A 15,140-nucleotide genomic window follows, 5' to 3' on the forward strand; every position below is an offset into this window, starting at 1 on the left:
AAGAAAAAAAAAAAAAAAAAAAAAAAAAAAAAAAAAAAAGAAATGCTTCTTGATAGGAGAACACACCACATGTGTGAAATAGTCTTGCCAAAAAAATTTTAAAAGCGAACCTGAATCTGATTAAGTTTCTACATCTAGACATCAATTTATAGGAAATGCAGAGAGATATGAAGCAAATTCAAGGAGTTTATGGACAGATTTGTATTACCTGTTCCTTTTATTTTTCCATGAACTTTCTGAAGTACCCTCTGATATTCAACTACACAACGGTAATGCAATCAGCAAAACCCAGGCTGGGAAATCTACATATAAAATGACCTGGTTTCTCCCACAAATAAATAGCACAGAAAAAAAGGGGGCAAGATATAGGGTGAAGACTGTAACTGAATAAAACTTAGAATATGTATTTTTATTTTTACTTTTTATTTTTTTAAAGATGACTGGTAAGGGTATCTTAACTCTTGACTTGGTGTTGTCAGCACCACGCTCTCCCAAGTGAGCTAACCGCCCATCCCTATATAGGGATCAGAACCCGTGGCCTTGGTGTTATCAGCACCACACTCTCCCATGTGAGCCATGGGCTGGCCCTAGAACATATATTTTTAAATGGTAAATTTTTTTTAAGGTAAATTAAACTAGAATCTTTAAGATGCACACTTGCATAATAAGACTACAAAGAAAAAATAATCACCATAAAAGTCAGAATGACGACTACCTTTGGGGGATGAAAAGTTGAAATTTGGGCTTCTGGGTTGGCTGGCAATGTTTTAGTTCTTGACTCTGGGGTGGTTACAAAAGCTTTTGCCTTATAATAACTTATTAACCTATAAATTTGTTTTATGCGATCTACTTGTCTAATGCTAAAAAGGGCTTTTAGGGTTTTGTTTGTTTGTTTGTCTTTTTTTTTTTTTGTGACCGGTAAGGGGATCACAACCCTTGGCTTGGTGTCGCCCACACCGCGCTCAGCCAGTGAGCGCACCGGCCATCCCTATATAGGATCCGAACCCGCGGCGGGAGCGCTCCTGTGCTCCCAGCCCCGCACTCTCCCGAGTGCGCCACGGGGCCGGCCCTAGGGTTTTTTAAAAAAAAAATTAATATCCTCAGATCTGAGAAAATATTGCATCCATGAAATAAAAGAGAATAAGGAGCTCTAAGAAATAAAATTATAACCAAAATAATTCTTTTCTTTTTTTGGTGGCTGGCCAGTATGGAAATCTGAACCCTTGACGTTGGTATTACCAGCACCAAGCTCTCCCAGGTGAGCTAACAGGCCAGTCCCCAAAATAAAACTTGCAAGAGAACAAAAACCAAAGATAGATAATAAGAGAAAGCAAATTACAAAAATCAGAGGATCAGTCTAAGAAATCCAACATGTGAAAACAGAAAAAAAGGTGAGGAGAAAATTATCAAAGAGAAAGTAGAAGAGAACACCCCAGAATGGAAAGACAGGTGTCATCAGACTGAAAAGGCAGACTGTCCAGCAAACTGAATAGAAACGACTTGTACCAAGAAAATCAAGGATAAAGATAAGATATTGTGCTCATCTTTGATAAGAGAATAAAGCAATTTACAAAGGACTGAGAATAATAATGACACTATCATTACAGCAACATTATAAGTTAGAAGACAGTGGATTCATTTTAAACTCTGAGTGTAAAGTAAATCTGAGTGAAAATCAAATTTTCAATCGAGAGAGAAGGTTAAATTAGAATATTTTCAGGTATATGAAGTCTATAAAGATTTATCTCCCAAGTATACTTTGTTTGAGCTTGATCAATGATAACAAAGAGAGGGAATAAGCCAAGTAAAAGACAGACATGGGATGCAAGAGATCCAACAGAGAGGCAAATGATATTTCCAGGATGATGGTGCAGGCATCAAGACAACTGTGCAGCAGGTCTAGAGAGCAACAAGTCCAAATTAGAGCAGAACTTCAGGAGAGCTCCAGGAGAGTATCTCTAAGAAAAATAAAAATAACTGACAGATTGACATTTAAAAAAAATACACTGTGAACAGAACAGTTGAAAATATGTGAAAATTTCAGTGTTCAAAGAAACTAAGCAAAAAAAAATTTTTTAAACATGACCAGTAAGGGGATCTTAACCATTGACTTGGTGTTGTCAGCACCACACTCTCCCAAGTGAGCCAGGGGCCGGCCCTTTTTTTTTAATGAGGCAATTTTTTATCCTAGTTGTATAAGAAAGAAATGTAATTCTATAAATAAGAACAAAAAGCAGCTAAGTACTTGGCATATTCAAAGAATGGGGGGAGGGGACAGAGAGAAATTCCTCATCTAACATTATAGGACAAAAATGTCTAAAATTGATGAATCAAGATGCAGCAACATTTTGTTTAGAAATATAAAGAAATAGCTAAGGGTTAAAAGTAGCTGCCTCTAAGGATGGGGAAAGGGCAGAAGGAACAGACAAGAAATTGCATCTTTTTGGTTAAAAGCCTTTTAATTTTATAACTATCTGATGTTTTAAACTCATAGCAAGTAATACTTTGCTAAAAATTAAAAATTAACTTTAAAAATGATAGGTAGAAAATGACAAAAGCAGTGAGAACAAACTCCTGGTAATATCAACATCTGTGGCAGTGTGTCAAAAGAGTATATTTTCTGACTACCAGTTCCACAGAATGTTAATAATTGGTATGTGAGAAAAAAAAAAGAGTTCTAATAACCAAGTAAAAAGGGGGGGGGGCTTTTTCACAGAAGAACTGCATTGAAGCCTTTAATATGTTAAGACATACTTTGTAGCTTTTCACTAACATTAGACCACAAGAACTCCCCCCACTCCTTCCCCTTGAAACAGCTCAAAAAACTATAGTTTTAAGGCAACGGCTCTCAACTCAATCTACAAACCAGTACCAATATACAGCAAAATAAGAAAAGCCAGGACAATGTATTCAGTATGTAATTAAGTTAATCAACTTAAAACATTATTCCATATTTTCAGAACATATCCATCTTAAATTTTTAAATGTAAGTTAAAGCATCTTTTATGAAATGATGGTGATAAGTAGCAGTTTTAAAAAACATTCTTACTTTTGTAAATAAAAAGCTGACAACTCTATGTCAGTAAACTATCATCATCCCACCAAAGAGTTACTGGTTCATGAAAATCAGTAAGAGAATCTTTGAAAAACTCTAATTTGAATGATGAGCAAAAGAATCCTGAGGAAAAGTATTTACAAGAGAAATAGAAAGATAACTCAGAGAGAAAATATAAAAAACGTAAACTATCATCATCCCACCAAAGAGTTACTGGTTCATGAAAATCAGTAAGAGAATCTTTGGAAAACTCTAATTTGAATGATGAGCAAAAGAATCCTGAGGAAAAGTATTTACAAGAGAAATAGAAAGATAACTCAGAGAGAAAATATAAAAAACAAGGAAAAACAACTAAGAAAGGAGTAAATAGCATGTCAAATGTTTTAAATAAAATAAGTAATAAAAACTATTTATTGAATTTAACAATTTGGAAGTCACATATGACCACTGAGTTCAAACACCAGACCTCATAGAGTTTAGAAGTGAGGACTAACAGGCTGAGTTTACCTTATTCTTTCTAAAAGCTTAGCTCCTTAAGGAGGTCAAAGAATTTGGTTTTGGGGTGGGAAAAATTTGAGCATTCATACAAACTATTGATTGGTTACAAAAGTGGAGAAGGTATTGAAACTAGAGGAAAAATAACCTAAACAAGAATATTTATATTCTAACAATTCTACTCTCTTACTTTCACACACTAATATTTAAGTCTGAATCTTCTGCATAAGATTATGCAATAAAAGCAGAATTAAACAATTTTCTGGGTGTTGGCCAGTTAGCTCAGTTGGTTATAGTGTGGTGTTATAACTCAAAGGTTAAGGGTTCAGATCCCCACACTGGCCAGCTGCAAAAAAAAACAAAACAAAACCTGGATATATACAACCTAATAATCCTATGTAAACAAATGAAATTTGCATTTTAAATTACAATTGAGAGGAAACATTCTGCTTATAACTGGATTTCTAAAACTTTTCAGTGTCTGGCATAAAGTTGGTACTCAGAAATATCTCTTGAATAAACTAATAAAAGCCTGTATTTGCAAATACACATACCAGTAAAAACAAACCAATTTATCTAGCAAATATCACTCTCATATGAAAGCACATATTCTACTAGACAGAGCACCAAATTTATTCATGTATTTATCTAGAATTAAAAAGCCAAAAACTCTTCTAAAATTGTACTTAATTTCACTTCACTTGAAGATTGAAACTAAAAACAGACGCAAATTCTCCACCCCAATCTCAGGTTCAGCCTCAGCCCTCCATAATTAAAAACAGTTTAGCCCCCTAACAAGTCAGGCAATGACTAAGGTGTTTATAATTTCAGTGTGTGGCTTTGGTACTCTTCATGAAATTACAGTATTTTTAAATAACTTAAATTGTAGGATAAAATATCAATTTTATAGGACATTTTTATGTTTAAGTTTTTTGCAAGCACATATTTTTGTGATCACAAAAAGATTACTATAAACCATAAAAATATAGATATTAACTCTTTTTAAAAATCATAAATGACACTGTTAAATATTCAGCTGTTTTCAGAATGGCAAAGAAATACCAAACATTTAGAGACAGTATAAGATTTCAAGAATATACCAAATTAAAAAAAACAGTACAATTCATTAAACCTTTTCATTACAATATCCACAGCCATCTAAACTATTTGTACAAATGACATTTTAATACTGGCTAATAATATTATTAGTTTGCAGATCCTTGATGATACATTAGTTGTGAGATGACTAGTTATCTGACATATACAGTAGATAGCAGAGAAAGGTTAACTACAGACTTAAAATACCGAAACACAAGGGCACAGGTTTAGATACCAGTACCAGCAATCCACCAAAAAACAAAAAACATCAATACTAAAATCTACAAGGCCAATAATACATATATTAACTATGAATAAAGTATATACATTCATGTTCAAGTCCAGAATTGGTATAGCTGATTACACTACATAAATGACACTTCACTAACAACTCAGGCAAGAATGAACTGAATGGGATCTTTGGAATTTTCATTATAATCCTGCAGACTTTGGTCCTAAGACCAAGGAGGAAGAAATAATAGAACTGAGGTGTCCTTGCTGCAAGCCACTAACCCTGCCCCAGAGTTTAAAAATTCCAATTACTAAAAAGAAAAGTATGAACTGATCTTTAGCAGTAGAGCAGATAGATCAAAAGGGTTTGAAAACACCTTCCCCTTACTATAATGTTTAACTTTCTTTTTTTTTTTTCCTTTTTGTCTTTTTTCGTGTCCGGCAACGGATCGCAACCCTCAGTGTCGCGCCCGGACCGGACCGGGACGGCAACGGGATCGCAACCCTCGGTGTTGCTCCCACACCTTGCTCAGCCAGTGAGCGGGAACTGGTCTGTATGTGGGATCCGAACCCTCGGTTGGAGCGCCACCGCGCTCCCAAGCGGCGCACTGTAGCAGTGCGCCACCAGGCCGGCCCTATAATGTTTAACTTTCTCAAGAGCATTCACATCTCATTTTCGCCCCATAACAATGCCATAAAATAGGAAGGGGAGACTATTATTTAACAAATAAAAAATCTGGAACTCAGAAGTAAATCACTTGCTTAAAGTTCTAAAGAAAGTCAAGTAATGATGGATTAAATCCCTAAATTCTTGACCCTAATTGGTAAACGCTAGTAGGTTACATTGCTTCTGAGACCGACTAAGTTATTCTAGGTATCTGTCATTCTGGATCCCAATTATGAACCAAGGTCACAAAATACCACAGGAAGGCCAAGAATATTTTCAGATTTATCAAGTGGTGAAGCCAGGTCATTCGTTTGCCACTATCAAGCTTCCTGTCCACATTTTATTTAGGCACAAGGCTTTTATAGGTCTAACTGAAGTCATCTACCAGTGATGAATGATGCATTTATAGACATGGTTCAACTTGATTAAGTTTCTTGGGATAGTAATAGCTGGCTGCCCCTGATTTTAACATGACAGAAAGCTGTAGTCCTACAGACAATTGTCCATTGTCTCTAGTATACTTCTTCAAAGTTCTGCATTTAAGAGTCTCACACAGATAAATACAAAAGGGCTTTATAAGTAGTTCTACAAACACCAACAAAACTGAGATATTAAGATATTTATTAGGCTAAAAATGCTACAAATTAAATATCACATATTAGTTTTCTCCTCCCATAGGAATATGTCTTTGCATCTCAAGATCCAGCCATATGGCATCCTATCAATACTTCAAAAACCAAAATCTTTCCCACCCAAGGCACTCATACATATTGTACCTAACTACAAAAACTGTCCTCCCTACCTCCATATTTTGCATAACTGATCCTTCTAAGTAAATCCATCAAAGTAGGTATGCTCTCCAATATTCTGTGAGAGAACCCTATGCTTTAAAACACTTATTATAACCTATAATTATTATATTTCGTTTTTCCCAGTTGTTTTGAAAACTGTCAAATACAATTAATCAAAAGAATACAGTCAGCCCTCCTTACCCACAGTTCCACATCTGCAAATTCAACCAACCACACAGATCAAAAAAATCAGGGAGAGGGGAATAAAAACAATAAAAAACGATAAATTTTAAAAATACAGTATAATTGGGACTGGCCCGTGGCTCACTCGGGAGAGTGCAGTGCTGATAACACCAAGGCCCCGGGTTCGGACTCCATATAGGGATGGCCGGTTGGCTCACTGGGTGAGCGTGGTGCTGACAACACCAAGTCAAGGGTTAAGATCCCCTTACTGGTCATCTTTAAAAAAAAATTAAAAAATAAAAAAACAGTATAATAACTACTTACACAGCATTTACATTATACTAGATATTAGTGATCTAGAGGTTATTTAAAGTATATGGGAGGATGTGCATAGGTAATATGCAAATAGTACACCATTTTACATAAGGGACTTGAGCATATATGGATTTTGGTGTCCTCAGGAGTCCTGGAACCAATCCCCTGCAGATATTGAAGAAAGACTATACAATAATCACCAGTATACCTTTCACCTAGATTCACCAATTAATATTTCACACTGTTTCCTTTTCTTGTTTCTCTCTCTATACACACACTTGTTTTTGCTGATCCACTTGAAAGTTAAAGATATCATGACACTTCACCCTTAAATATCAGCATGTATCCCCATAAAACAATGAGCTTTCTCCCATATAGCCTTGAGACCATTATCAAACCCAACAAATTTAACACTGATTCAATATTATTACCTAACATACAGCCCACATTCAAACTCTCCAATTAGACACAAAAACGTCTTTTACAGCTTTTACAAAATCCAGGACCCAATTAAGGTTCACACATTGTATTTGACTGTTATGTCTCTTTTTGTCTTCTTTAATCTCAACTGTACCCTTGGTTTTTGTTTTTTTTTTTCCTAACACATGACATTTTTGCAGTCATCTGTCTTAAGAGCATGCTCCATATTCTAGATGTTTCACCGTTTCCTCATGACTAAAATCAAGATTAAACAGTTTTAGTAAAAATACTACACAGGTCATGCTGCGTGTTTACTTATCTCATACATATCTGTGTCTCCCCTGCCTTCCCAACCGTCCACAACCATACTGCATATTTCACAAGGTCAGTGAAAATGTCTATGTTGTTCAACCAAGTATCTCTAACACTGAATTCTGTATCCCTCACAGAAAGTCCTCAATATATATCTGTTGGACAAATAAGATAAAGAATTCTCCACAGCATACAGTACCAAAGTACAGTGCTTTCTTCAAGACGAGCACCCAAAAGATATTTGGTGATGTTAACTTATAATTAAGAGGTAATGTTATTAGGATCCAAAACTATATTATGATGAAAATGTTTTGAAATTGTAAAAGTATTTTTAGTACTAGGTAAGTGCTTTTAACCAGGGCTGCAAAAACTACCCTTCTATCTACCTAATGATGGCGAATTCATAAACTATCAAAAAATCCTCAGAATGAGAGTCAATAGAGGGGCTCAAGTACTCATAAAAACCTTAAATTAATGTGGAGACAGGAGGAAGTAATGCTGTCTCTTCTCAATGAAAACTGGTTTATTATGTTTCTACATGCTTAAGGCATCTTAATACAAGAGAAGTTCAAAAAGTCCATGGAAAAACAGAATTGAAAGTTAATATAGGGCTGGACTGTGGCTCACTGGGGAGAGTGTGGTGCTGATAACACCAAGGCCCCGGGTTCGGATCCCATATAGGGATGGCCGGTTCGCTCACTGGCTGAGCGTGGTGCTGACAACACCAAGTCAAAGGTTAAGATCCCCTTACCGGTCATCTTTAAAAAAAAAAAAAAAGTTAATATAAATCTTTCCATGAAGTTTTTGAAGTACCCTCATACATGCTACAGCAATGAAGAATCTGAAAATGAAATTAAGGAAAAAAAATTACATTTACAATAGCACAAAAATGAACAGAATACTTAGAAATAAACTTAACGAAAGAAATGCAACCTTTGTATAATAATCAAAACTATGTAACATAAGAGAAAGGAATTAAGTAAGACCTATGTAAATGGAAAGACATCCCATGTTCATGGATGTTAATGTTAAAATGGCAATTCTCCCAAATCAATCTACAGATCCAATACAATACTTACAAAAATCACAGCTGCCTCTCTTTTGTGAGACTGACAAACTGACCCTAAAATTCATATGGGAAAAAAGGACTGGCCAGTTAGCTCAATTGGTTTGAGAGTGGTGTTGAACACACCAAGGTGAAGGATTCAATCCCTGTACCAGCAAGACACTCAAAAACAAAACAAAAAAAAAAAAAAACACAACCCAGAATAGCCAATCTTGAAAAAACCCCAAAACTTGAGGACTCCACTTCCTGATTTCAAAACTTACTACAAAGCAACATTAACCAAGATGTTTTGGTGCAGTCATAAATACAGACACATAAGTCAATGAAATAAAACTGAGAATCCAGAAACAAACCCTTACATGTATGGTCCAAAGTGCCAAAACAGTTCAATGGGGAAAGAATAGCCTTCTTAACAAATGGTACTGGGAAACTGGTATCCACATGCAAAAGACTGAAGTTGGATCCCTACCTCACAGCACATGCAAAAATTAACTCATAATGAATCACAGACCTAAATGTAAGAGCTAAAGCTGTAATACTCTTAGAAGCATAGGAGTAAATCTTTGTAAACTTGATAGGCAATGGTTTCTTAGATATGACTTCACAAGCGCAAGCAAAAAGGGGGGGGATAAACTGGACTTTATCAAAATTAAAAACTTTTGTGCTTCAAAGGACACCATCAAAAAAGTGAAAAGACAATCCACGTAATGGGAAAAAAATGTTCGCAAATCATGTATCTGATAATGGACTTGTATCCAAAACATATAAAGAAATCTTACAACTGAACAATAAAAAAATAATTTTATTTTATTATTTTTTTAAATGGCCAAAGGACCTAAATAGAAAATTCTCCAAAGGTATAAAAATGGCCAACAAATACATGGAAAGACACTTATCATTAGCCATCAGGGAAGTACAAATCAAAACCACAATGAAATACCACTTCATACCCACCAAGATGGTTATAATAAAAACACAGACAATAACAAGTATCAGTGAGGATTTGGAGAAAGGGGAAACCTCATAATAGCAGGAAGGTAAAATTGTAGAATGGTGCAGTCTCTTTGGAAAACAGTTTGGCAGTTCCTCAAAATGTGAAACACGGAGTTATCATTTGACCCAACAATTCTACTCCTAGACACAAACCCAAGAGAAATGAAAACATATGTCCACACAAACCCTGCACATAATGTTCATAACAGCCTTATTTATACTAGCCCAAAAGCAGAACCCAAAGTCCATCAATGATGAATAGACAAACAAATGTGGTATATTCATACAATGAAATATTATTTGGCCATAAAAATAACTGAAGTACTGATACATACTACAACGTGGATGTACCTTGAAAACATTACACTAAGTGAAAGAAGCCAGACACAAAAGGCCATATATGGTCAATTCCATGTACAAGAGATGTCCAGAACAGGCAAATGTATAGACACAGAAAGATTAGAGGTTGCCAAGGGCTGGGAGGAGGGGGCAATGGAAGTGACTGCTACTGGATACAGATTTTCTTTTTGGGGTGATAAAAATGTTCTGAAATTAGATGATGATGATGATGGTTGCATAACACTGAATATATTAAAAATCACTGAAGTGTATACCTTAATAGAGTATATGTGAGTTATGTACATATAAATAATGGTATGTGAATTATATATCAATAAAACTGTTATTAAAAACTGTACAATTAATGGGCTGGCCGTTTAGCTCAGCTGGGTAGAGTGCAGTGCTGGAACACCAAGGTTAAAGGTTCAGATCCCCATACCAGACAGGCACCAAAAAAAAAAAAAACACTGTAAAGATTGGTGCATTTCAATATACGTAAATTTTACCTTAAAGAAAAAAAAAATTTTTAAATAATAAAAATAATAGAGTGGAGTGGGGAGTGGGTGGAGGAATAGATGAAACAAGAATGGATGGATAAAAGTTCATTACACTATTCTACTCACTTTGCATATGTTTGAAATTTTCCCCCAAAGAAAGTTTTACTGTAAGTGTAAAAGTAACAAAATAAATTTTTAAAAAATAACAAAGTAAGGATTCAGATCTCTGTAGGGGTCAGCTGCCAAAAAAATAACAAAGTAAAGTAAAATTCCTATCATCCATTTTTGCTTTTTTGACATAGGATGCAGAATCTTCTACCTTAAAAAGACCTCAGAGGTCACAACCTTTTTTTTTTTTTTTTGCAATGTTATGTGAAAACAGAGATATGACAGAAGAATGGTGTATGGCAAAAACAAAGAATACTTCATCTTAAAGTGTACAAAGAGAATTTGAACTTCCTCAGTTCTAAGGCAATTCCTGTGGCTTCCATGGTTAATGGATGTGACAATTCCTAATCCATGAATACAATAACCCCTAAAACTGTGCTGTCCAATACAATATCCACTGCTACACATGGCCATTTAAATTTTAGTTTTAATGAATTTAATTATAAACTCAGTTCTCAGTCTGACTAGTTAGATTTCTAGTGTTCAACATCCAAATGGAGCTAGTGGTTACCACGCTGGATAGAGCAAATATAAAACACTGCCATCACTGCCAAAAGTTCTACTGGACAGCACAACCCTAACGCATAAGAAACATCCACAGGGAAACTTCTACATTCCAATTTAGAGTTGTTACATGTATTAAGATGCAATAAATGAATTTTCTGAAGAACAGAGGAAACAAAGCATAAAAGTATCAACCAACGAATATCTTTCATGGAAGTGCAGACTAACTAAAACAACAGTTTTCAGAACCGCCAAACTGCAGATGTTGGCCATGGCAACTCTTCGGAGGCAAATTTCCCCATCTGTTAAAATAGATTATTACTATAGTGCCAGTTTCATCGAGTCAGATATAAAGATTATGCTGAAATATGAATAAAGCAAATTATCCTTTTAGTAAAAGTCTAATGAAAAGGTATATTTATAATCCATGACATCAAAGAGCTTATGACCCATAGCAAAATACACAGAATAAAACTCCTTTCCCAACAGAGCTTTGAGGCAACAGGCATAATTTAAAGGACTATTACACATTTATTTAATCTAGAAAAAAGGTTTAACCAGATGATTTCTATACATCTAGTTCTAAAATTGTGTGTGCATTTCATCCTGATAGGTACACATTTATGTTGATGCCTATTAACATTATAAATATGCAGTATCAGGAAGCAGGTGCAATCCTAATTCAAATATTTAGAACATCTGTAGCGCTTTTTATAAAAACTGTAAGGTGAAGGTGAGCAAATTTTAAAATACCTTTATATAAAAGGAACCTAAAAAAAAGGCAACTTCACCCTGTATTCCCTCTCAAGCCATCGCTGTAAATACTTGGAGTGCAAGTAACGTTCCAAATAGAAAAGAGAATACTTTATGTTAAGAAATTTAAAATCAGCTCCTTCCTCGCCTTAACTACTGGGCACCTAAAGCCGTTAGTCAAAATGGCTCCATGTAAAACATTTTCAAACCTCTGAAAAAGTCACTTAAGAATTTAAGTACATTTTATTTTATGAACATTAAATACTTTTATTTTCAACTTCTTTGCAATTCACTGCCAAAAAAGTAATCCACAAAAATGAAAACATGGATATTGAAACCAGCCTGTAGCAAAGTATACAGGAGGGTCACAAGGAATCCATCAGAAAGAGGAAAGCTACTACCACCACCTGAGCATCTGGAGTCAAATTAAATCAGGCACTATTTACATATTTCTAGCTCTGTACTGACTTAACGTGGTGTCTTCCTATATCTTATACACAGGCTTATACCTAGGTTTTCATATTCGAATTGGTATTAGATGGTTTCTATCTTTATCCAAAGTTAAATATTTTAAAGAATCGAATAACATTGCATAACCCTTCTCCCATTGTCCACGAACCCTCGACTGTTCGTCAAATCACTACGATAAATTCATTTGTTCCCTTCAATTGCTTTAGAAGAGAAATTCTAGATTGTAAAACAGAGTTCTGGCACTACCGATGTTAAGAAATCTTGGAAAATTAGTTAAAATCGCTTAAACTGTAATTACTTCCATTATAAAAAGAAATACAATACGAATCTAGATCCGAGCAGGGATATGAGTTAGATTTAATTCAACAGAAGAAATGCCTCAGATTTTTGGTGAGCTCCAAACATAAGGCACCTCTCCCCCATCCCATTTTCCCTCCCACCTCTTCCCTTTAAGCTTCCAGGGTTTGCTCCCAGGCTCCACTTCAGTGTTCCCCTTATCCTCCTACTGCATCCAGCTCTTCTACTCCCCTTACTCCAATTCCACCACCCACCCTCCGGTTCCAAGCTGCTACTTCTCTTTGCGCCCCCTAAGGTCCCAGGCAGACCCTCCACTCTGCTCCCCACATCTCCTTCGGCCCCCTTTTCCTAATGGCTCCTCCCCTCGGTTCCCCACCCCCTCGTCACCAGGTTCATCCTGCCCCTCCAACCGTCTCCCGCCCTCAGGTTCCTTCCTGCCCTCCAAACACAGCTTCCCCGTCTCAACGTTTCATCTAGTTCCTCCAACGGACTCCCCCAACGCCCTGCTCGCTCCTTTAGTCCCTATATTCGTCAATACTCAACTGACTACTCCTTTTCATCCGTTCTTTTCAACACATACATAAATGCAAAAGCACCCACATACAGGAGCCCCCACCCCCACCTCGATCCTCCATCTTTCCCTTTTATACTTGCTTCCCTTCTTCCTCATCCCCCCCATCCCCACCTCCTCCGAAAGAGTCGATTCCCAGGCCAAGGTCTCTCACCTCATTCGGTCACTTCAGTGGTGCCAACCGCTTCATACAGGAAAAAACAACCAATCACGTTCCCTTGGGCGCTTCCCCTGCGAGTCCAAGCACTTACTGGGCACCCGCCCCACCGGGCACCCCACACACACGCACGCACAAACCGAGGTCCTTGGCGACGAGGGTTGGGCGTAGAATGAGCGTCCGTACACCGGCCTCAAACACAGACCACTTAGCTACAGCCCTTCGCCATTTTGGTTTCCCGCGGACTGCCGGTGCATTCTGGGAGCGCGGAGCGACTCCGGTGCCGAATGGCAGCTCTCCAGGGCCGCGAGGGGGCGGGGACTGCCTCGCGAGCGCGGAAGAACACCGCGTCCTGCGTCCCCGACCGAAGCTGAACAAAGAAGGACTCTTTAACGTTGCGGTGGGGTTAAGTTCTTCCGCCGCCGGTGCTTACACAATAGTGAACGCTGCGCTCCTGGCTGGGAAGCAGTGGTGCTCTGTGTCTCTCCTAAAGGGCAAAGTGTCTAACCTCTAGTATGCGTGGTCTTTCCTTGAGAAATAGGACAGTGCTCTGGGACTCTTTAACGTTGCGGTGGGGTTAAGTTCTTCCGCCGCCGGTGCTTACACAATAGTGAATGCTGCGCTCCTGGCCGGGAAGCAGTGGTGCTCTGTGTCTCTCCTAAAGGGCAAAGTGTCTAACCTCTAGTATGCGTGGTCTTTCCTTGAGAAATAGGACAGTGCTCTCTGTACATCTTGCTGGGCCAATTTCCTTACTGTGGAGAAACCTTATTTAAGGCACGTTTTTTCACCCTAAGGCCTACTGTTAGAATTTCCTTTGGCGGGGAGGAGACCAGGGATGTCAGAATTAAATTTTGTTCAGCGATTACTATCCAGCCTCAAGCTTCTTCTTATCAGGTGCTGCTTATATGGAAGATTTTCAGTCTTTTTTCCCCTCATGATGAAAGGTTTTTGTAATCCTTCCTAATTGGAATGAAATCTGAGAATAACACCCACGCATAATGGTTTATTTTAGGACCATAGAACTTTTTCGTACTAGGGCAGACCCTTAACCTGCCCAATATTCTGCTGCCGGCAGGGGTCCTAACTAACAAACCGTAAGAAGGCAGGCTTGTCTCTTTGACTTAGACGCAACCCAGCTCTGCATAGTAGCCACGTGTGGTACGTTTATTTATAACTTTGTCAAAATATTTTTAAAATCATTTTATAATTTTGTCCCGTATTGTGTCAGAGGGATAATGAATGCCATGTTTTTTCTCTCTCTGAAAAAGTACCTCTTGTGGCGTTAACTCACTATGCACATATTTCACAAAAGATTCCCTCAGCCTATGATCTCAGAACTTGGCAATTAAGTATGTTCATTTTATCCAATATCATTCATTATTTTAAATATTTTGTCATACCTTTCTACTCCTCTGCTTCTCCTGAGTAATAGTCCTAATCTTTTAAGTCTGTCTTCTTACTACAGCTTCAGTGAATCTGCTACCTTTCAAGTTTCACTTTATCTCAGTTCTCACAACAGAGTTTCTCATGAACTCAATGCCCTTCATTCGATGGTTGAGGAAAATTTTGACTTAAAAAAAAGTACTTGCAATCCAGAAATGAGTAAAGATGTTACACACACATGTATTTGCTGTGCAGCTAAGCCTAATCACAGAACATCAGTTTTGGAGAACACCGAGTCTACAGTTCTCAACGTTTCTGCCAAGTGGTCATCAAGCCTCACCTTAAACATCTTCAGTGATCCGATACTCAGAGGC

At 37.2% G+C, this 15,140-nt stretch overlaps 1 protein-coding gene across 5 annotated transcripts in view; it reads right to left on the bottom strand.

Annotated features, from left to right (window-relative positions):
- The window catches only part of MTF2 (metal response element binding transcription factor 2), a 65,823-nt gene extending 52,145 nt beyond the window's left edge, over positions 1-13,678 (bottom strand). For 3 of the 5 annotated variants that reach the window (XM_008589546.1, XM_008589545.1, XM_008589544.1), the window contains exon 1: positions 13,381-13,678. Coding sequence is in view for 3 of the 5 variants with exons in the window: in XM_008589545.1 (XP_008587767.1) it covers positions 13,381-13,385 (5 nt within the window). In the remaining 2 variants the exon portion in view is untranslated. The remainder of the gene's footprint in view (positions 1-13,380) is intronic. The other 2 variants (XR_551755.1, XM_008589547.1) reach the window with 1 other exon arrangement.
- Between the last annotated feature and the right edge of the window lie 1,462 nt (positions 13,679-15,140).

This window comes from Galeopterus variegatus, unplaced genomic scaffold, assembly GCF_000696425.1.
Source record: "Galeopterus variegatus unplaced genomic scaffold, G_variegatus-3.0.2 Scaffold5508, whole genome shotgun sequence".
In the NCBI taxonomy this organism is placed as follows: domain Eukaryota; kingdom Metazoa; phylum Chordata; class Mammalia; order Dermoptera; family Cynocephalidae; genus Galeopterus; species Galeopterus variegatus.